The following is a 22,937-nucleotide window of genomic DNA, read 5'->3' on the forward strand; positions in this document are numbered from 1 at the left end:
AACCCATTGCAGCCTCAAACTCCTGCAGTCAAGAGATCATTGCCTTCTCAGCCTCAGAACTACAGGCATGCAGCACCACTTGGCTAATTAAAAAAAAAAAAAATTTGTAGAGACAATAATAAAACTGCTGGTCTCAGAAGCCCTGGCCTTAAGCAATTCTCCCATCTTGGCCCCCCCAAAGCATAAAATAGCAAACCTTATACAAAACTATTAGTGCCTGGTTATCAGTAATTTTTTTTTTTTTTTTTAATTTCCTTTTTTTTTTTTTTTTTTTGAGACAGAGTCTTACCATGTTGCCGCAGGCTGGAATAAAGCGGTATAATCTCAGCTCACCGCTACCTTTGCCTCCCAGGCTCAAGTGATCCTCCCACCTCAGTCTCCTGAGTAGCTGGGACTATAGGCGCAGGATACCTTGCCCAGCTAATTTTTCTATTTTTTTTTTTTTTTTTGTAGAGTGAGGGTCTTGCTATATTGTCTAGGCTAGTCTTGAACACGTGGCCTCAAGTTGTCCTCTCACCTCAGCCTCCCAAAGTGCTGGGATTACACGAACCACTGTGCCCTGCATTTTTTCCTTAAATTAAAAAAAAAATGTGGCCAGATGTGGTGGCTCACACCCGAGATCCCATTACTTTGGGAGTCTGCGGCAGGCAGATCACTTGAGGTCAGGAATTCGAGGCCAGCCTGGCTATCACGGTGAAACCGTGTCTCTACTAAAAATACCAAAATGAGTTGGGCACTGTGGCACACAGCTGTAATTCCAGCTACTTGGGAGGCTGAGGCAGGAGAACCGCTTGAACTCAGGAGGCAGAGATTGCAGTGAGCCAAGATTGAACCACTGAACACCAGCCTGGGCGACAGAGTGAGACTCCATCTCAAAAAACACAACAACAACAACAACAACAACAAAACAAAACAAAACAAAATATAACTTAGACATAGTGAATTGGTAACAGGTGAATTTTAGAATTGGAAGATAACTTATTACCATGCTCTCAACTTAAAATAGTAAGAAGTCTGTCAGAATCATTTTTGTATTTGGAATCTTGGCCTGGTGTGGTGGCTTACACGTGTAATTCTACCACTTTGGGAGGCAGAAGCAGGAGGATCACTTGAGCCCAGGAGTTTGAGACCAGCCTGTTCAACAGAGCAGGATCCCATCTCTGTAAAATAAAATATAAAAGAATATTTGTATTTAGAATCTTTCTGATGGTAAGTGACAGGAAAAAACCTAACTCAAAGTGGCTTAAGCACTTTGAGAAAAGTGTGGGAACTTGTATGCTTAACCCTCTGTGGTGGGGGGGTTCTGTTTCCAGGACTCCTGAGGATGCCAAAATCCAAGGATGCTCAAGTAAGTCCTTATATAAAATGTAGTATTTGCGTGTAATCTATGCACATCCTCCCCTATAATTTAAATCAACTCTACATTAATTATACCTAATACAAGTAAATGGTTGCTATACTGTATTGATTTAAACATATTAATTCTTATTGTTGCATTTTTTTATTCTTTAAAAAAACATTTTTGATCCGTAGTTGGTTGTAGGAACCTGAGAATACAGAGGGCTGACTGTATGTTCAAATAACTGAGAATTCAGGACGGGTGCAGTGGCTCACCCCTTAATCCCGGCACTTTGGGGCACTGAAATGAGCGGACGACTTGAGGTCAGGAGTTCGAGACCAGCCTGGACAACATGGGAGGTAGAGGTTGCAGTGAGCCAAGACTTCACTGCTGCACTCCAGCCTGTGCACTCCAGCCTGCGCAACAGAGAAAGACTCCATTTCAAAATAAATAAATAAATAACTGGGAATTCAGAAAGTGGAGCTGGGTTCAAGGCTTCTTCAACAAGACTCTCCTGGGTTTCCTATTTCCCACCTTGCAGTTCTCTTTCCCACTGTGTTGGGTCTCCCTGAGGCTGCTTCTGCCCTCTTGGAAACAGGCTGGCTGCCCCAGCTCAGGACTGTGCTAATCAGGAGAAGTAGCACGCCTCTCTCTGATTGGCCTAAGAGCAGTGCTGGACTCAGCAGCTGACTGGTCTGACTGGATTCCTTATCCTCATTCCTAATGGGGGGAGGTTCAAGGGAGAGACTAATAACTTGAATGATTTAATTAATTGGGAATGGTTACCTCCCTACCCCCGAAAAAGAGGGGTGTAGGACCCAACCACATTCGAATCAATAATATGTACTACGGTGAGAAGGGTGGTTCACTAAAGAAAATCATATTCCTGCAACATATGATTCCCATTCTGAGTCTGTACTAAAAACTCATGTAGTCAAGGGGCCAGACAAGAGTGATGGTCGTGTAAGTTTAAAGGAACATTAAAATACTCCACAGGACCAGGTGTGGTGGCTCACACTTATAATTCCAGTGCTTTGGGAGGCTCTGGTGGGCAGATCACTTGAAGCCAGGAGTTCGAGACCAGTCTGGCCAACATGGTGAAATCCCGTCTTTACCAAAAATACAAAAATTGGGGGCCGGGCTCCGTGGCTCACATCTGTAATTCCAGCACTGTGGGAGACCGAGGCGGGTGGATCATGAGGTCAGAAGTTCCAGACCAGCCTGGCCAATATGGTGAAACCCTGTCTCAAATAAAATTATAAAAAATTAGCTGGTCGAAGTGGAGTGTGCCTGTTGTCCCAGCTACTCGGGAGGCTGAGGCAGGAGAATCGCTTGAACCTGGGAGGCAGAAGTGGCAGTGATCCAAGATTGTGGCAGTGAGCTGAGATTGCACCACTGCACTCCAGCCTGGGTGACAGAGTGCGACTCCGTCACGAAAAATAAAAAAGTAAAAATCAGCCCAGGGTGGTGGCACAAGCTTATCATCCCACCTACTTGGGAGATTGAGGCAGGAAAATCGCTTGAACCCGGGAGGTGGAGGGTGCAGTGAGCCGAGATCGTGCAATTGCACTCTAACCTGGGTGACAGAGTGAGACAAAAAAAAAAAAAAAAAAAAAAAAAACCCTACAGCAAGTGGATAATTCATTGTCTGAAGTCGCTAGAAGACAGAAAGCTGTGGATGAATGACCAGGGGAGGTTCAGAATGTTTTCATTACTAGAGGTGGAGGGATTAAGAAAGTTTCATTGTGCCGGGCGCGGTGGCTCAAGTAGATGGGCTACAGGTTCGAATCATGATGACTAATTTTTTTGTATTTTTAGTAGAGACAGGGTCTCCCCATGTTGTCCAGGCTGGTCTCAAACTCTTGGTCTAAAGCGATGAGCCTGCCTAGGCCTCCCAAAGTGCTGCGATTACAGGCATGAGCCACTGCACCCAGCCAGTCAGCATTTTTTTTTTTTAGACGGAGTTACCCACGCTGGAGTGCAATGGCACGATCTCGGCTCACCGCAACCTCCGCCTCCTGGGTTCAGGCAATTCTCCTGCCTCATCCTGAGTAGCTGGGATTACAGGCACGCGCCACCATGCCTAGCTAATTTTTTTGTATTTTTAGTAGAGACAGGGTTTCACCTTATTGACCAGGATGGTCTCGATCTCTCGACCTTGTGATCCACCCGCCTCGGCCTCCCAAAGTGCTGGGATTACAGGCTTGAGCCACCGCGCCCTGCTGTCAGTCAGCACTTTTTTTTTTTTTTTTTTTTTTGAGACGGAGTTTCGCTCTTGTTACCCAGGCTGGAGTGCAATGGCGCGATCTCCGATCACCGCAACCTCTGCCTCCTGGGCTCAGGCAATTCTCCTGCCTCAGCCTCCTGAGTAGCTGGGATTACAGGCTTGAGCCACCGCGCCCGGCCAGTCAGCATTTTTAAAAGCAGTGATTGAGTCAGATGATTTACATACATCATTCTTTTTTTTTTTTTTTTTTTTTTTTTTTTTTTTTTTTTTTAGAGACGGAGTTTCGCTCTTGTTACCCAGGCTGGAGTGCAATGGCGTGATCTTGGCTCACCGCAACCTCCGCCTCCTGGGTTCAGGCAATTCTCCTGCCTCAGCCTCCTGAGTAGCTGGGATTACAGGCAGGAGCCACCATGCCCAGCTAATTTTTTTTTGTATTTTTAGTAGAGACGGGGTTTCACCATGTTGACCAGGATGGTCTCGATCTCTTGACCTCGTGATCCACCCGCCTCGGCCTCCCAAAGTGCTGGGATTACAGGCTTGAGCCACCGCGCCCGGCTACATACATCATTTCTTACTTAATTAGATAATTTAACAACCCAGAGAGGTGGCTCATGCTTGTATTTCCAGCGCTTCTAGAGACTTGTTTGGAATTTAAGACCCATCTCAGGAGTCGGATTGGTCTCAAACAACTTTCCCAAGGTAGTAGAATCGTTTGAAGTCTGGCGTTCAAGACCAACCTGGACAACAAAGTGAGACTATTGTTATAGTGAACCCCAAGTTTCTCTTCAAATAATCAGTATGTCAGTATGTTCAGCTCTCTTATTCTTTAAATCTCTATTTTAAAGTTAAACTTCCTTTTAATTCCAGTAAACAACTTTCTCCACTGGTTCATCAGTAGTTCACATCTGCTGCCCTCCCTCTGGTTCCACCCTGACTCATCCCAGTCACATAATCACCCCTGGCTACCTGCTCTGACAAGCCCGTAACCGTCATTCCCACCAAAACACCCACCCTGCCACTCCAGCTTGGACCCCTGCTCTTTTTTTTTAAAAAAAATAGCCAATGGGGATTAGTCTAGCTTGTCTGGTCTAACCCTAGCCAATAGGGGACGACACAGCAACAAACGCCGCGCCTCCCCCCGCCCCCTCTTCAGGCATAAGTGTCCCTTTCCCACCTTGCCCAAGCAGGCGGCAGCCATCATTACTCCATCCGTGCACCCTTCTATAGAAATAAACTGCCTTGCTGAGAGGACATATCTTCGAGTGCTATTTCTTTTGTGGAATGGAAATTTTGCTTATAACAGTTCGTCTCTACAAAAAAATAAAAAATTAATCGGGCATGGTGGGTGGCTAATTTTCACTCATGAGGTCCAGCCCAGGAGGTCCAGGCTGTGTTGAGTGAAGTTTAGTCCACTGCCCTCCTACCTGAGTAACAGAGCAAGACTCTGTTTCCAAAAAAAAAAAAAAAAAAAAAGAAAAAGAAAGAAAGAAAGACTGGGTGCCATGACTCACGGCACTTTGGAAGGCTGAGGAAGGTGGATGGCTTTGGGCTCAGGAATTTGAGACCAGTCTGGGCAACATGGTGAGACTCTGTTTCTACAAAAAATATGAAAACTAGGCGGGTGTTTGTGCCTGCAGTCCCAGTTTTTGGAGAGGCTGAGGCAGGAGGATCTCCTCAGCTCAGGAGGCAGAGGTTGCAGAGACATGAGATCGCACCACTGCACTCTAGCCTGGGAGACAGAGTCAGACCCACAGTCTCAAAAATAAATAAATAAATAAAAAAACAAATATGTATTGCTTGCCTGCTATGTCGTTTCCAAGCCCTAGGGATGCAGGTATGACCACAAAGTGACAAAACTTAACAGCTGTAACCCTGTAAGGCTGGGGTTATTTTACAGACAGGAAACTGAGAGAGGTTAAGCATTCTTCTCAGGACACTTCAGCCAGTCACTAGCAGTGGGGGCTGGGGCCAAATCCAGGACTGCCTGACTTTAGAGCCTTTGATTTGATAGAAAGAAATAAAATAAAAAAGAGGAGAAAAGTTTACATAGAGGGGAACAAATCAAGGCAAATATAAGTGAGGCAGGAAAAAAAAAATCTAGAAGAGAAATAAGAAAAGGTTTGCTAAGATCCCCTTTCTCGATTTTACAGGTGAGGAAACGAGGCTGAGGATCTAATAAATCTGTATTTTTTTTCCTCCACTACAGATAAACCTTTTAGAACCACAGTAAGAGATAAGGCTTCAAGAGAAAAATACTTGGGAAAGTTAAAACATAATAATTGGTATATCTTTCAGCTAAGAGGGAATAAATGAAAACATAGGTTCTTTTTCTCCCCCCTCACCGGCCCTTTTTTTTTTTTTGAGGAGTCTTGCTCCGTCGCCCAGGCTGCAGTGCAATAGCATGATCCCGGCTCACTGCAACGTCTGCCTCCCGGCTTCAAGCAATACCGCCTCAGCCTCTTGAGTAGCTGGGATTACAGGTGCGTGCCATCATGCCCCACTAATTTTTGTATTTTTAGTAGAGATGAGGTTTCACCATATGTTGGCCAAACTCCTGGTCTCAAACTCCTGACCTCAGGTAATCCGCCCGCCTCAGCCTCCCGAAGTGCTGGGATTACAGACCTAAGATACCGCACCCGCCCTTTCTCTCTCGCTTTTTTTTTTTTTTTTTTTTTTTTTCAGAGCAGCTACAAGTAAATTTAACAATATGTCAGACCAGACTGAAAGGGGGTTAGGGTGGGGGTACATTTGGGGGCAAGAGACTAGTTGAACTGTCTAGGAAAGGGAGATCTTGATGACTTTTTTTTCCTTTTCTTTCTTTTTTTTCAGACAGAGCCTCGCTCTGTAGCCTAGGCTGGAGTGCAGTGGCAGGATCTCAGCTCACGGCAACCTCCGTCTCCAGGGTACAGGCGATCCTCCTGCTCTCAGCCTCCTAAGTAGCTGGGATTACAGGCGCCTGGCACCACGCCCGGCTAATTTTTGTATTTTTAGTAGAGACGGGGTTTCACCGTGCTGGCCAGGCTGGTTTTGAACTACCGACCCCAAGCGATCCACCACCTCGGCCTCCCAAAGTGCTGGGATTACAGGCGCGAGGCGCCCGGCCCTTGGTGATTTTTCTAACCCAATCAGTCTTTTCTCCCCTGAGTTATTCTTGTGGCTGTCTTTGTAGGGGAAACGGCCCGGACAAATACATGCCAGGCGGTGCAAGGGCGGCTAGGAGAAAGGCCCGAGATATCCTTCCTGGCATTCGCTCGGGGGCTCATTATTTACATTCGATCTTCAGAAACTCCCCTTTCCCGGTGTTTGCTAAAGGTGATCGTTTCCAGGTCACCTGACCGGTCTCCTTTGCAGTTAGCGCCAAGTCCCGCAAGTTTGCGTGAGAGGCGGGAAACCAGCCAGAGTCGGGCCAACTTTCCAAGCCAGGATTTTCCTTCAGTGTGGCGCCAGCTGGATCTCAAACAGTTCCGTGACCTGTTTGTAAACGCGATGCTTGGTTCCAGCCTGACCGCTCACAAGGGTGAAGCAATTACTAAATTCATTCCTTAATCTCGTTAGGAGCCAACGGCTCCTACCAGTGTTCGGCTGTGGCGGCGACCGTGCAGTTTAAGAAGCCCCGCCCTATTTGGAGGTCAGGAAGAGGGGTCTGTGAGTAACTTGAGGGTCGCCAGACAGACCAGGAAGAACGCTCGAGAGAGCGCCAGGCCTGTTACTACGAGCGCGCGCCGGCGCACGTCTCCACCCACCTGGAGCAACCGCCGGAGCGCGCTCCCAGCAACCGCGGCAGTCGCGGCGTTTGTAGCCGCTACGTCACGGCCTCTTCCGCTTCTGATTGGGCCGAGCCCGTCCAATCACGTGATTACAGTATGGCGTATAAATAAAGGCGAGGGGCAGGCGGTGGTCCGCCATTTCGTGGACGCCGGGTGAGAGTGAGTAGTGGTGTGTGCTGGGCCGGAGGAAAGCGGGAAGACGCATCGGAGCGTGTGGATTTGAGCCTCTGCGTTTTGTACCCTAGATCTCGGTAAGACAGCAGCGATAGAGGGAGTGAGGTGGAAGTGGAATTTAGTCCTACCAAGGAGGAGCTAGGCCCAATGGCGGCGCCGGATTGAGACAAAGAGGCGCCGCCGCCATTTTGTGACGTTCAGCACGGGGCGGTGGCAGGGGCTCTCGGCCGTGAGAGGGTTTCCTAGTCTTGGGGTGGAGGTGTTTATAGTTTTCACTGGGGGATGAGCCAGGATAGAGGATTACCCGGGAGTTGAGAACTGGAAGGGGGAGCAGGTAGCGGAGTTGTATCCCAGGTCGCGGCCTTTTTATGGCGCCTTTTTTTTTCTGGTTCCTCATTTAATTGGGAAGCTTCTCAGAATGCTTTTCTGAAGTCACTCATCAAGACCGGACCTTTCAATTCATAGTAAATTCATAGTAAATTAAAAGGTCCGGTCTTGATGGGTGACTTGAGAAAAGCAAGTAATAAACCTTTACTTTCTTCTAGTGTCAGTATTTACAGCCGGAATCTAATTACTTTTTTCTAAGACCGGACGGTCTTTCTTGAACTTAAGATTGGTTCTTTCAGCCGCTTCCCATTAAAATGTATCCTTAACGGTGGCAGCAGTGTTTTTAAAAATTAATTTTCACCCATGGCTTGATCTTAGAACTAACTCCTGGGCACAGGGTGTGGTCACGGCAAATAGGATGTATCTGGACTGAATATTTTAATTAGACAAGCCCAAAGTAAGAACAACGTGGTGTTCCTGGATAGCACTTGAGCTGAATTATTAAGTAGATGGTTTTTATGTAATTGAATCTGGTCTACAAGTTTATCAGATTAATCGTCAAAGTGACAACTAAGTAATAAAGACTTATCAAATAGTCTCCCAAGGAAAAACAAAATTATAAGTCGCCAGAGTGCAGTCAATTTTTGAGTAGCAAATACCTCTATTTTTTTTTTTAAAGTGAAATTCTCTTAAAGCGGTGTTTAGTATATTCGGTGTTGTGTAATTATCACTTGTACGTAGTTCCAAAACATTTCCGTTCCCCCCCATGAAGCAGTTAGTCCCACTTTGACTGTACCCCTTCCTCTAATCTTCCTGTCTCTGAATTTAGCTATCTTACATATTTAGTATTTACAGAATCATGTGCTTTTATGTCTGGCTTCTTTAACTTAGCGTAATGTTTTCACGATTTTCCAACGTTGGCGCATTTGTCAGTACTTCATTCTGAATAATACTCATGTCTATACCACATTTTGCTTATTCGTTTCTGTTGATGGCCATTTGTGTTAACACCTTTTGGCTACTGTGAATACTGCTATGAAAAAAAATTGGCAAGTTGGTCTCGTTGCTTGAGAACCTTCTACTGCGTAAGACTTTGGTCTATTTAATGTGATAGCAGCAGCCTTGCTCCTGTGGTTCCTTTTTCTGTGCTACAGAAGTTTCTGTAGCTTACCAAAATGGGGCGAAACATAAATGTGTATTTTTTTGGAGCGGAATCTCGCTCTGTCACCCAGGATGGAGTGCATTGGAACGATCTCGGCTCACTGCAACCTCCTTCTCCCGAGTAGCTGGGATTCCAGGCGCGCACCACCACGCCTGGCTGATTTTTGTGTTTTTAGTAGAAACGGGGTTTCATCAGATTAGATTGGCCAGGCTGGTTTCAAACTCCTGACCTCATGATCCGCCCACCTCAGCCTCCAAAGTGTTGGGATTATTGGTGTGAGCCACCACGCCTGCCAATGGGCATTTTTTTTTAAGTGAAAATTCTTGGCCTTATTGTTACTAAAGCTGATTAGGTTTTGGCTTTTGTGTAGGCACTTTTGAGTCACTTGCCTGGCAGTATAACCTTAATGTTTTTTCCTTATTGTTTTATTTGGTTTTTGAGCCCCCAACAGGATTAGTTTTTTTTTTCTCTCTTTTTTAAAGTCGGGGCTTTACCATGTTGGTCAGACTGGTCTTGAACTCCCGACCTCAGGTGATCTGCCCGCCTTGGCCTCCAAAGTGCTTGGATTACAGGTGTGAGCCACCACACTCGGCCCAGAATTAGTTTTTTTTTTCCTTTTTCTTTCTTTCTTTTTTTAACTTAAAGCTAAGCCTTGAAGCACAGAAATAGTCCCCCCCCCCCCTTTATTTTTTTAAGACGGGGTTTCATCACGTTGGTCAGTCTGGTCTTGAACTCCCCACCTCAGGTGATCAAAGTGCTTGGATTACAGGTGTGAGCCACCGCGCCTGGGCAGAAATAGTTTCCTAATAGGTTATTTTGTTTTCCTAAAAATGCTTTATTTTTACAATTAAATAACAGGTTAAGTTCCTAACTCACGACCCAGAGGTGGTAGATGCTCCTTTAGTGTTCTCAAGGTTCCAAGGAAGCTGTTTTTTTTTTTTTTTTAAAATTAGTTTACTAATTTGCTGGCTTCCTGAGGGTTATGAGTAAAGATTATGGGGGGTTGGATGCTTTAGTAGTAATAGTAACATTTCTTGTTTGGCTTCTAGCAATTTGAAATTCAATTTTTCTCTTTACATGTTAGCCTTAGAGTCTTTTTATCTTCTCTAATGGAATTCCTTCTGAGGATCTGTGGACTAGGTGTTTAGATAAATGAATATTTTTGGTGTTTTTCATTACAGAAATGCATCGTGATTCCTGTCCATTGGACTGTAAGGTTTATGTAGGCAATCTTGGAAACAATGGCAACAAGACCGAATTGGAACGGGCTTTTGGCTACTATGGACCACTCCGAAGTGTGTGGGTTGCTAGAAACCCTCCCGGCTTTGCTTTTGTTGAATTTGAAGATCCCCGAGATGCAGCTGATGCTGTCAGAGAGCTAGATGGAAGGTAATTTAATAGTTACGTTGATATAAATGTGTTGCTTTGTGTTTTTCATATTTAAAAATCTGTAGGATGTGTGGCTCTTAGATGGGTTTTTGAAGTCTTTAGATAAAATTGGGATCAAATATTTTTAAGAATAGTTATGAACTGATACTTGTTTAAAAGAATTGTTTACAAAATGGTTACATGGATTTATTGTACTTAATACCTTTACTTTTATGTGTTTGAAATACTTATTCCAGAAAGTGAATCAGTTAATATTTCCCTTTGTGTTAATAGTGTCCTGTTAGCTGGCCAACTAAGGCCTGACCTCCCTGCCCCCACCCCTCTTTCCTCATATTTGGAAGTATAATGGAAAAAAGGGTGTGAGGGTTGACTGTAAAGCTGCATGAAAGGTTGGTCAATTCAAGCAGGTTATAGTAAAGTTTTCCAGGGCCCAGCTCTTCCCAATTACTGTCCAGATATGATAGCTTATCTAAATTTAATGGCTGTGTTTGTATGAAGGGTGGGTAATGGTGTTTTTCTACTACTCTAAGCTATACTTTAATTTTTTAAAAAAAATTTTGGCCGGGTGCGGTGGCTCGAGCCTGTAATCCCAGCACTTTGGGAGGCCGAGGCGGGTGGATCACGAGGTCAAGAGATCGAGACCATCCTGGTCAACATGGTGAAACCCCGTCTCTACTAAAAATACAAAAAATTAGCTAGGCATGGTGGTGCATGCCTGTAATCCCAGCTCCTCAGGAGGCTGAGGCAGGAGAATTGCCTGAACCCAGGAGGCGGAGGTTGTGGTGAGCCGAGATCGCGCCATTGCCTGGGTAACGAGCAAAACTCCGTCTCTTAAAAAAAAAAAAAATTGTTACTTATTTATTTTGTTTTTAAAGACAGGGTTTCACCATGTTGGTCAGGCTGGTCTTGAACTCCCGACCTCAGGTGATCCGCCCGCCTTGGCCTCCAAAGTGCTTGGATTACAGGCGTTGAGCCACCGCGCCCTGCCAAATCTGTTATTTAAAAAATAATACAGATGGTGGTCTGTTTTGCCCAGGCTGGTCTCAAGCTCCTGGGCTCAAGCCATCCTCCTGCCTCAGCCTCTCCAAGTGCTGAGATAACAGGTATGAGCCACCTCACCTGGCCACAGCTATAATTTCTTCCGTGTTGACTATTGTGATAATTGAGGGGGGAGGGTGCTGTAAAATGGCCTAAGTGGTTCTGTCTTGTTTTGAACCCATTTTTACCTAAAGTGGAGCAGTGGAAGACCAGTAAATAATGTCTGGTAAATAACTGAATAAGTGTTGAGATCTCAAGGAAGAAATCATAATGAAGATACAGGAGAACTTGTTTTTTCAGGGATAAATGGAAGGATCTTGACACTTAAATTGTACCTGTTAACAAATCAATTAACATTGAGCTCAGTCAGACTGGCTCTAACAAGGGATAAAATAGAAGTTGGCTTCTTTGTGAATTGGTACTTTAGAAAATCATATTTAATTGTTTAATTTGAAATTAAACTGGGAAACAAGCTTATTTTCCAAGAAGGAATCTTGCTCTGTCCCCCAGACTGGAGTGCACTGGGTAGGGGGGTCTCACCTTATTGCAACCTCTGCCTTCAAGCGATTGTCCTGCCTCAGCCTCCTGAGTAGCTGGGATTACAGGTGTGTGCCACCACACCTGGCTAATTTTTGTATTTTTAGTAGAGCCGGGGTTTCACCATGTTGGCCAGGTTGTTCTTGAACTCTTGAGGTAGTGATCCGCCTGCCTCTACCTCACAGTGTTGGGATTAAAGGTGTGAGCCACCGTAGCCGGCGAAGCTCAATTTATATTAGTAAAAATAAGGGAACTAAAAATTTGGTATTCTGTAGACACTTGGATGTGTTCTTTGCAGAGTAGCTATAGGGAGTACTCTTGGCTTTAATACACATCTCAGAAAGGCTGTTTTAAGTTTAATGTCTTTTTGCCCTCAGAACACTATGTGGCTGCCGTGTAAGAGTGGAACTGTCAAATGGTGAAAAAAGAAGTAGAAATCGTGGCCCACCTCCCTCTTGGGGCCGTCGTCCTCGAGATGATTATCGTAGGAGGAGTCCTCCACCTCGTCGCAGGTACTTGAGAGAGAGTGTGTTTAGAGGTATTGGTGTAATGGAGTAGCTAGTAGGAGCAGGTATTTCTCTTAAAGTTTGTTGGTGGGTTTTAAACTTTGGAAGAATCTGAGGTTTCTGTGAAACATATTTGTTGGGTTTAGTTTGGGGTATGTGAGTTGTGCTGAGTGTTGGCTTTTGTCTTTAGGTCACTGTTCATGTTGGTAGTCAGTAACTTCTATCTTGGATCTGTCTTCTAGTTCATCTTTCTAGTTTCATCTTTTCGAGTCTTCCCTTGTACTTCAGTTTAGGCCTTTTTCCATTTCTTGGCTCCATAATGACAAACATTACATTCAACTCTAGCTCTTCACAAATTTGTGTTTTCTACTACTAGCACAATTGTAATATTTATCAAACAGGCAGCTGTTTTAATGTTACAACTGGTAAAGTAGAAGTCATTCTGAAACTTAAGTCACTGACCAATAAAGGGGGCTAAAAAAGAAGTAATCCCAGTCATCTGTTCTTCAATCCCAAATAGAAGAAAATTCAGTTTTTTTATAATTTAAAATGGCATCATTCTTGGACCGGGCAGTATTGTCTGGATGCTAACTCCACATCTCCTCAGACCTCCAAAATAGTTTCTATAGGACTAAATTTACCTCTTACAGGTGAGTGGAGTCCTTCTAGGAGACAGGAGTTCAAAATCTTGCCCCTTTTGCTATTTTGAAAAACAGCAGCACACTGTTGCCCATCATAATAAAGAGTATTTGTTAGCTAATAGACGGTTGTACTGATGGCTTGTTTTTCATTTTTTTTGTGCTTTTTGGTCCATCTATTAATAAAAATGAACCCCGTTACAGAGTCACCATCATGTCTCTTCTCACCACCCTCTGAATCTGCATTAGCCAGTCAACTAGCCCTTTCAGCGTCATGTGACCAGCGCGCCCCATTCAGCTTGGCTGGTGTCGTTTCACATGACCCAGGCTGGCCAGTCGTCAGGTTGCACCGCCCTTTGGTTCCCGAGCATGCTGTTTTCTCTCAGCCTTCTCTCCAACCTTAACCAAATCGGCAGCAGCCACCTCGACCGCCCACACATTCCTGGCCAATCAGCTCAGCTGTTTATTTACCAAATGTCTTCACAACAACTACAGCAGCAGCCTTCGGCTAACAAAAAAGCAGGAAAAATCCACAACACCCCCTTCGCCAACCAACTAAATCCAACGCAACATCTGGCAAAACCTTTTCAGCAAATTCTTCCTGGCCGTCAGTCCGGCAGCCTCACCTCACCATTTCTAGCTTGTTGAAACCCAAAACTAGTAAGTTTTTCCTGCTTATACAGTTTACTGCTGGTTAAAATAAGGAGTAAGCGGCTTAAAGTAATTCTTTTTTCTGGATCAAAGGCTGGCTGTGCATAATTGAATGGTAACGTACATATATATTGCTTGAAAAACTTTTAAGGGTGATAGGGAACTCGTAATGTAACTAGACCTTCAAGTGAAACTTATTTGCATGTGTGAGATGCCAAACTAAAAATTTTAATATCTCTAACAGATTAGCTTTTTTTTCTGGCAAAAAATTTGTTGAATCCTATCACCTTTAAATGGTTTTACTAACAGTTTCAAAATTTTAAAATTTGGGGTTGAAGTGTGGGCCAAGCTAAGGTAATTTTGGTAAGCCTAAACACACTCTTAAATGTTGACAATCACAAATGCAGTTCTAATGTACCACTTAATGGCATCAATATTGACACCTACCGCGTTTTCACAAATTTACACTATCCACCTGGTGCCTAAGTCTTGTCATGGACTTACAGGTTTGCATGGGTTCCAAATACTGGTTTATGGTACTGTTTTTGGAACTACTTGGGACTATATTTTGGTGTGGTGTTTGGGTAGTGAAGTTAGTTTGACATGAAGTTTTGCATTGGACAGATCTGCTGTGAAGCATTCTTTGTTAAAGTGAATCCATGGTTGGAATACCTGCTTTTCACTTGAGCTTTTTGTTCCTTAATCCTTCTGTGCCTTTTTTTTTTCTTTTCTTAATTATTATTATTATTTTTTTTGGACGATGGGTGCCAGTTCTTCGGCACATTCACTGGGCCCAACAGTGAAATTGAAAAGTTGGGAAATGCCTCACGCCATAAATACTAATTGATGATGAGTCTAATTTTCCTGTTTCTGCTTTTAGATCTCCAAGAAGGAGAAGCTTCTCTCGCAGCCGGAGCAGGTAAATTACTACCTTTTTTGGCTACATTCTTAGAAATGGCAGTGTTTCTGCTGTTCTGAACTTTTCCAGATGGCTTGGTTAATGGGATTAAACCTTGGCTTTAATTCTGAATCAAGTTGAAGGATGGATCAGCTTTGAGTTTTCAAAGACTTAGAATTTAATTTTCTTTAAAAAGAGGGTGTCTCGGACTGGGCCTGGTGATTCAGGCCTGTAATTCTAGCAGTTTGGGAGGCTGAGGTGGGTGGATCACCTGAGGTCAGGAGTTCAAGACCAGCCTGGCCATCATGGTGAAACACCATTTAAAAAAAAAAAAAGAAAAAAAGAGGGTATCTCACCTAGCTGGAGTGCAGTCATGTGATTATAGCTCACTGAAGCCTTTAACTGCTGGCCTTGGAGCCTCCCTCAGATTCCTGAGTAGCTAGGCTTGTAGGCACACACCACCACACCTGCCTAATTTATTTTTTGTGGAGATGGGATCTGTTTGTTGCCCAAATCTGTTATCAAACTTTTGGCTTCTAGTGAGCCTACTGCCTCTGCCTCCCAAAATATTGGAAATACCAGCATGAGCCACCATGCCAGATCAAGAGAATATTTATGTATAATTTTATCATACCTCATTGGGCCTAATGTTTTTTTTTTTCCTCACTTAGGTCCCTTTCTAGAGATAGGAGAAGAGAGAGGTCGCTGTCTCGGGAGAGGAATCACAAGCCGTCTCGATCCTTCTCTAGGTCTCGTAGGTAAGATCTTTGATAACTTGAGCTGTTTAAGACTTCGCTTATGTAGTATACTAAGGCCTGTCTTCTAAGCCATGGATTTTTTACCTTAAAAGTCTATTTTGATAGGTCACCAAGTTACAAATGTAATGTTTTCTTTTCTTTTTTAGCCGTTCTAGGTCAAATGAAAGGAAATAGAAGACCAGTTTGCAAGAGAAGTGGTGTACAGGAAATTACTTCATTTGACAGGAGTATGTACAGAAAATTCAAGTTTTGTTTGAGACTTCATAAGCTTGGTGCATTTTTAAGATGTTTTAGCTGTTCAAATTTGTTTGTCTTTTGAAACAGTGACACAAAGGTGTAATTCTCTATGGTTTGAAATGGATCATATGAGGCATGTAATACCAAGAATTGTTACTTTACAATGTTCCCTTAAGCAAAATCGAATTTGCTTTGAATTTTAGTTACGCATAGACTGATGATAAACCTCTAAACCCGCCCAGCAGAAGTGTGAATTTTTTTTTTTAAATACAGAAACAACTGGCAAAAATTGAACTAAGATTTACTTTTTTGGGATATAGGATGCAGCTGTATTGAATAAGCAGTCTTTAAAAGTTGCTGTGAAACACAAGCCATTGGGTAAAAAACGCTGCACTATTAAATTAGAGGTTTTTGAAAAAGCCACTCAGGCTTATCCTGGGCAGAGGTTGCCTAGTTGGTATAGGAATCTGTTAAGTTTCAAGAAAGTTTAAATTAGAGGTTTTTGAAAAAGCCAAATTCAAGCTTATCCTGGGCAAAGGTTGCCTAGTTGGTATAGGAATCTGTTAAGTTTCAGGAAAGTTTATCTTTGCTTTAGGTCATAAGTTCCTTATTTGATTACTGTATATGACTACATGGCTGTTCATGACATTATGTACAAATTTGAGATTTCAACAATGACCTGCCAGTTTAAGGGTACATTGTAGAGCTGAACTTTGAGTTACTGTGCAAGATTTTTTTTCATGCTGTCATTTGTAATATGTTTTGTGAGAATCCTTGGGATTAAAGTTTTGGTTACAAATTGTTGTTTAACTTGAAAGCCTGTTTTTCCTTGCAAACTCAAATCTGTGAGCTTGGTACCAAGTCCAGGTATAACATTCCTATTGGAAGCCATACTTATATTTTCTTGTAAAGTGCTTTTGAATTAATAAAATACTAGCATAATTGTGTAATAGTTTAACCCACTGTTACCAGTGTTCTTATCCCATGGGAAGCAGTTGGTTACACGATTCTTATTTTATAAGAAACACAGCTGAGATGCACTATGGATTAGTCTTCGTAAGTGAAGGAAATACAGTTGTCACCTAAGTGATAGTTAACCCATTTTAGGAGTAGAAGCCAGTTCAGGGTCCATGATATTTAGTGACCAACATTTTAAAGTATAGCAGCAACCTGGTACGTTGTAACACAAAGTAAGTTGCCCATTAAAAATGGCTTTTATCTTTAGCATGAAAACTTGCCACAGTTCTAAAAATTGCTTCCATTTTATAATTTGAGGTGTTGCATGGGAATTCTAAGCTGATCCATCATGATGTAAAGTTCACAATATGGTTCAAATGTAACAGTGCAGAATTGAATATGGAGGCATGCATAACCTTCCTCTTAGAAAATGAGAGGAGTTGTAATTTCAAATTTTTGTGCAATTAGATTAAATCATAATGCAACAGTCTTGTGGCTTAATTTCCTTAAATATGCTTTTTCAAGATAGTTTTGGATTATGCTGTATTGACTGTTTTAAGATAAGTCATTGCATTAAGAGATAAAGCTGTATGGATATATTAAGATACAGGTCTCCTAAACAAATTACTAAATTATTTCCACCTTTTACACAAATCTTGGGAGAATTGCTGTCAGGAAGATGCAGCTTTCAAGCTAAGTGTTTAAGGAAGACACTTTTCAGATTGCCTGTCACTGGGAGCTCTGGCATTGGACATTTTGTCTTTCAGCATTCCCACATAGCCTCAAATCTGTTCCTGTTAGGAACAAGCCAAGATAGCTAAGAAATTACAGAAGCAATGCAATATGTCAAGTTACATTGCTCTTAGTTTTATTTATTTTTTTTGAGAGGGACTCAACTCTGTTGCCCAGGCTGGAGTACAGTGGCATGATCTCAGCTTGCTGCAACCTCTGTCTCCTGGGTTCTTGTGATTCTCTTGCCTCAGCCTCCTGAGTAGCTGGGATTACAGGTGCACACCACCATGCCTGGCTAATACATTGCTCTTATAAATGGACAACTTACATGGGCATTTTTTGGACAGTATATGACTATCTTGCAGAGTCTTAAGTTGGAGAGTTTTTTGTAAAGTGGACAGTATAGGTATGGGTATAATATGGCTAAGAAATAATACAGAACTTGAAATAAAATTGACTTCACCAGGTAGTTGTCCTGACTTAGGTGACTTACTGTCCCAATTTGCAGTTACTTTAAACAGAAGCCTGAGCACAACCTCAAGGCTCTTAGAAACTTTAGAACATGGAAAGTGTTAAACCTTTGAATTGCACATTTATATTGTGGCTATTTGGAAGTTTTAAAGTTCCTGTAATTTCCAAAGTGACAGGTCACACCAGCCAGTCTTGTCCATATGAGTTGAGTTGTAAAATTGAATCACAAAACCGAACTCAAACTTGTGGTTTAAGGATTAAGGTGTTCACTAGAAGTCACTATTGTTAATACTTGATGACAATTTAAAGAAACAGTAAGGATTATAGTTGGTTATGTTTTAAAGGATATTGGCTGGATGTAGTAGCTCACGCCTGTAATCCCTAGCACTTGGGAGCCCAGGGCAGGAGGATCTCTTGGAGCCAGTAGTTTGCAACCAGTCTGCCCAACAAAACAAGATTCACATTTCGATTTTCTTTTAAAGGAATATTTAGCTTGATCTGTGGTTCTCAGTTTATTGTGGATTGCTTCTGACCTCCATGTCTTAAGCAGAAAGTTGAAAATAGCCAGAGAGGTTTCAGTTTTACCAAACACAGGTATGCTGTATCTACCATTTTAGTATCTTAGAAATCCTTACAAACGTGTGATCTGTCATTGAAATCCCCACCCTATTAGACTGCAGTCACTGGTTCTCGCTCAAACCCGAATGTGGATGGGAAATCCAGATAATTACTATTTCGTATTAGTACAGTGCTGCTTAATTAGAAATTTTGTTGGATTGAAAAGGTACTTCAGGGCTGGGGGCGGTGGCTCATGCCTGTAATCTCAGCACTTTGGGAGGCCGAGGCGGGCAGATCATGAGGTCAAGAGATTGAGACCATCCTGGCCAGCACGGTGAAACCCTGTTTACTAAAAATACAAAAAAAAAAAAAAAAAAAAAAAACAAATAACAAAATAGCTGGACGTGGTGGCACGAGCCTGTGGTCCCAGCTACTTGGGAGGCTGAGGCGGAAGAATCACTTGAACCCAGGAGGCTGAGGTTGCAGTGAGCCGAGATTGTGCTACTGCACTACAGCCTGGAGACAGCAAGACGACAACAGCAGCAAAAGAAGATATTTTCAGAATAGATAAAGCTGGACTCCTGGCTCATTGACTTAGTTTTTCAGGATGATCTAACCCTGTGTAATTTTGAGTTCTACGTGATAAATGCCCTTGGTAATGTGAGAACCACTAGTTTAGTATTTTGTCCAAGTATGCTTTTTTCAGAGAAATTTAGTTGTCAGATCTAGTTGGTGGTAATCTCTTGCAGTTGTATATTTTTGTACTGCCAGATTGTTGCCTTCTGGTTTTCCATCTTTTCGAGAAAGATTTCTAATTAAAGTTACTGAAGAAAAACTGGGTTCAAAGTATATTTTTCTGTAAATAATCCAGTAGTGTTGAATGATTTTGTATGTCCCCACTAATTCTTTTAATCCTGTTTTATTATGGATTCAACGGGTACCTGAAGAGAATTCAGCTGTAGACTCCTGAAGGTTCTGAGACAGGATCATTGAAATTTGTTTTTGCAGGGTGAAATGCCTCACACCTGTAATTGCAGCACTTTGGAAGGTTGAGGTGGGCGGATCACCTGAGGTCAGGAGTTTGAGACCATCCTGGCCAATATGGTGAAACCTTATCTCTACTAAAATACAAAAAAATTAGCCGGGTGTGGTGGCATGCGCTTGTAGTCCCGGCTGCTCGGGAGGCTGAGGCAGGAAAACTGCTTAAGCCTGGGAGGTGGAGGTTGGAGTGAGCTGAGATCACTTCACTGCACTCCAGCCTGGGTGACAAAGTGGGACCCCCGTCTCTATGGGGAAAAAAAAATGTATAAATCTTGAGACCTTGAAGTTTCTTAATGTTTTGTTTTTTTTTTTTTTGAGATGGAGTCTCTCTGTTGCCCAGACTGGAGTGCAGTGGCTTGATCCCTGCTCACTGCAACCTTCGCCTCCTGGGTTCAAGCAATTCTGCCTCAGACTCCAAGTCTGTAGCTGGGATTACAAGCTTGTGCCATCACACCTGGCTAATTTTGTATTAGAGCCAGGGTTTCACCATGTTGACCAGGCTGGTCTTGAACTCCTGAACTCAAATAATCCACCTGCCTTTGCCTTCCAGTGTGCTGAGATTACAGGCATAAGCCACCGTGTCTGGCTAAGAAGTTTAGTTTTTGAAAGAATAACTCCTGTGGGAAACCATTGTAAATCTTAAGCTCAGGCAGCTGGTAACTTAAAAACCTCGTCCAGCTGGCTCTCTGCCACCAGAATCTCATAAGGACATTTATTTTTAGTTTAGATAAAACCACCCATGTTATGTTTTCAATGAAAGTACTTTACAAATACAAATTGGAATAGCAACTTGTCAATTATTTGGTATCTTTCCCACATGTCAAAGTCCATGACACAAGCACTTAGTAACGGGATACGGTGATATATCACGACACCAGCTCAATATCTAGAAAGAAAAACCTATATAATATTTGTATTTGCAGTGCAAGTTTAGGCTGTTGACCTTTAACAATTCATTCTTTCACTCCAGTTTTTTTTGTTTGTTGGTTTTGAGCAGGCATCCCAAACTTTTTATACAGGGGGCCAGTTCACTGTCCCTCAGAACGTTGGAGGGCCGCCACATACTGTGTTCCTCTCACTGACCACCAATGAAAGAGTTGCCCCTTCCTGAAGTGCGGCTGGGGGCCGGATAAATGGCCTCAAGGGGCCGAAGTTCGGGGACGCCTGGTTTTGAGACAGCCTCACTCTCATGCAGACTGGAGTGCAGTGGTGTGATCTTGGCTCACTGCAAGTGATTTTCTTGCCACAGCCTCCTGAGTAGCTGGGATTAACAGCAGGTATGTGCCACCATGCCTGGCTAATTTTTGTATTTTTAGTAGAGATGGTCTTTCATCCTGTTGGCCAGGCTGGTCTCACCTCAAGAGATCTGTCTGCCTTGGCCTCCCAAAGAGCTGTGATTATAGGCATGAGCCACCACGCCTGGCCTTGTCCCAGTTTTTTAGTTCTTTTTTTTTTTTTGGTGGGGGGGTACATTTTTACTCACTCTCTCAGGCTGGAGTGCAGTGGCACTGTCATATCTCACTCGCCCTCTTGGGCTCAAGTGATTCTCCAGCCTTAGTCAGCCTCCAGTGCAGTTGGGGTGACAGATGCACACCATCACACCCAGCTAGTTTTTTTTTTTTTTTATAAGATGGGAGTTCACTGTCACCCAGGATATGAACAAACGCTCCTCCCTCTTTGGCTTCCTGAAGTGCTGGGATTAGCATGAGCCACTGCAACTGGCCATCCCAATTCCAGAGCTCACATTAAAATGATAAGGAAAGACTAACGAATCTGAGGTAAGAGGAAGAAATAAATGCCTTAATCATAAAATACATGTTTAGAGGCAGAAACAATTGAGAATGTAAACTGCACTAGGGTTTAGAGGTAAAACAGTTTATTTTTTAAACCATGAGTTTGAAGGGGGTCCAGATCCGATGGTTTGAACTTTCCTTTAGCCATGTATTTGAACAAGCATGTATAAGGTAACTTGGCCAGCTTTCACTGACAGGAAAGCCAAGAAGTACATTGATGAAATAAATGGCTGGCTCGTTCATTCTGGCTGCTTGGAGTTTACTGAGAAGTTGACTGAGCTGGCAGTCCTGGTTGGATTTCAGTTGGCAATATATAGCAATCCCTTTGAAATGAAATTGCCCTCAGAGTGAGTTTAGAAGAAGTCATTTGCTTTGTAAGTTGGAGTGGATGAACAACACTGTCAAGAGGGCTAGGAACCGAATCATTCTAAGTATCTGCCTTTCAGGGTGCTGGACATTTCAGTGAAGACAGTTGGGAGTGGTCAGGAAAGGAAGTAATGACTGATCATTTCTGCCACAGGAGAGCCATTTTCTTTGTTTTTTGATGATAAAGGATTTTTAAAAATTTTTTTGGCGGAGCCATTTTCATATGTGCTGTTGAACCACTTGAGAGGTACCTGTTTTTTTTCTTTTTTTTTTTTTTGAGACAGTTTCTCTCTTGTTGCCTAGGCTAGAGTGCAATGTTGTGTTCTCAGCTCACTGCAACTTCCACCTTCTGGGTTGAAGTGATTCTCCTGCCACAGCCTCTGAGTAGCTGGGATTATAGGCATTCGCCACCACGCCTGGCTAATTTTGTACTTTGAGTAGAGATGCAGTTTCTCCATGTTGGTCAGGCTGCTCTTGAACTCCTGATCTTAGGTAATCCACCTGCCTAGACCTTTCAGTGTTGGGATTACAGGGGTGAGCCACCACACCTGGCCGGAGACGAATTTTTTTTTTTTTAAAGTAGAGATGGGGTTTTGCCACGTTGGCCAGGCTTGTCTTCAACTCCGAGCCTCAAGCAATTCGCCTGCCTCTCAAAGTGCTGGAATTACAGGCGTGAGCCACTGCGCGCAGCCCGAGGTTATCTGTTAAAAGGGCAGAAAATGTTCCTTATGCATTACACATCCTACTAAAAAAGCATTGTGTTTAGAACCCAGGCCAGCCTTGACTCCAAACCCCCTGTTTTTCATTACATTTTAACTTTCTTATCCCAATCACAAAATAACATTTTTTTTTTTTGCCACTAAGTGATTGTCAGCATGTCTTTTTTTGTTTTTTAGAGCATGTCTTTTCAATTATAAAGCATGCTCATAGTAAAAAAGGTGAATTTTACGAACATTGGAAAATAATTTTCTCTTCCAGTCTTTTATAGAGGTAACTTGTTAAGAGGTGTATTTTTTTATGTCAACTCATATGTAATTGTATATTCTAAAAGTTAGGCATTTATGGGCTGAGTGCGGTGGCTCACGCCTGTAATCCCAGCACTTTGGGAGACCAAGTTGGGCAGATTACGAGGTCAGGAGATCAAGACCATCCTGACTTAACACGGTGGAACCCTGTCTCTACTAAAAATATAAAAAATTAGCTGGATGTAGTTGCGGGCACCTGTAATCCCAGCTACTTGGGAGGCTACTGGGTTTGGAAGAGTGTGGAAAGGGGACTACTGAGTTGAATAGTCCAAGGTCAAGAGGGACATTTGTGGATAAGGGAGTATGGGCATATGTCAAGAAAGGGGTTTCTGAAGGGATAGGCAGT

General features: G+C 43.0%; 1 protein-coding gene across 1 annotated transcript; it reads left to right on the forward strand.

Annotated features, from left to right (window-relative positions):
• Nucleotides 1-7,454: 7,454 nt before the first annotated feature.
• SRSF3 (serine and arginine rich splicing factor 3) lies at nucleotides 7,455-18,761 on the forward strand. The gene is made up of 6 exons (XM_003923203.4): nucleotides 7,455-7,584; nucleotides 10,178-10,385; nucleotides 12,338-12,472; nucleotides 14,636-14,674; nucleotides 15,325-15,411; nucleotides 15,558-18,761. Exons 2-6 carry the CDS (start codon nucleotides 10,180-10,182, stop codon nucleotides 15,583-15,585), a joined length of 495 nt encoding a protein of 164 aa, XP_003923252.1. The 5' UTR covers nucleotides 7,455-7,584; nucleotides 10,178-10,179; the 3' UTR covers nucleotides 15,586-18,761.
• The last annotated feature ends 4,176 nt before the right edge of the window (nucleotides 18,762-22,937 follow it).

The sequence above is a fragment of the Saimiri boliviensis genome, chromosome 4 (genome assembly GCF_048565385.1).
Source record: "Saimiri boliviensis isolate mSaiBol1 chromosome 4, mSaiBol1.pri, whole genome shotgun sequence".
NCBI classification, from domain to species: Eukaryota; Metazoa; Chordata; class Mammalia; order Primates; family Cebidae; genus Saimiri; species Saimiri boliviensis.

What these genes read in the sequence shown, in the direction of transcription:
- SRSF3 (XM_003923203.4), top strand. Translation starts at nt 10,180, where the DNA reads ATGCATCGTGATTCCTGTCCATTGGACTGTAAGGTTTATGTAGGCAAT. An exon ending in GTCAGAGAGCTAGATGGAAG is followed by an intron (nt 10,386 to 12,337) that starts GTAATTTAATAG and finishes TTTTGCCCTCAG; the next exon opens with AACACTATGTGGCTGCCGTG. An exon ending in AGTCCTCCACCTCGTCGCAG is followed by an intron (nt 12,473 to 14,635) that starts GTACTTGAGAGA and finishes TTCTGCTTTTAG; the next exon opens with ATCTCCAAGAAGGAGAAGCT.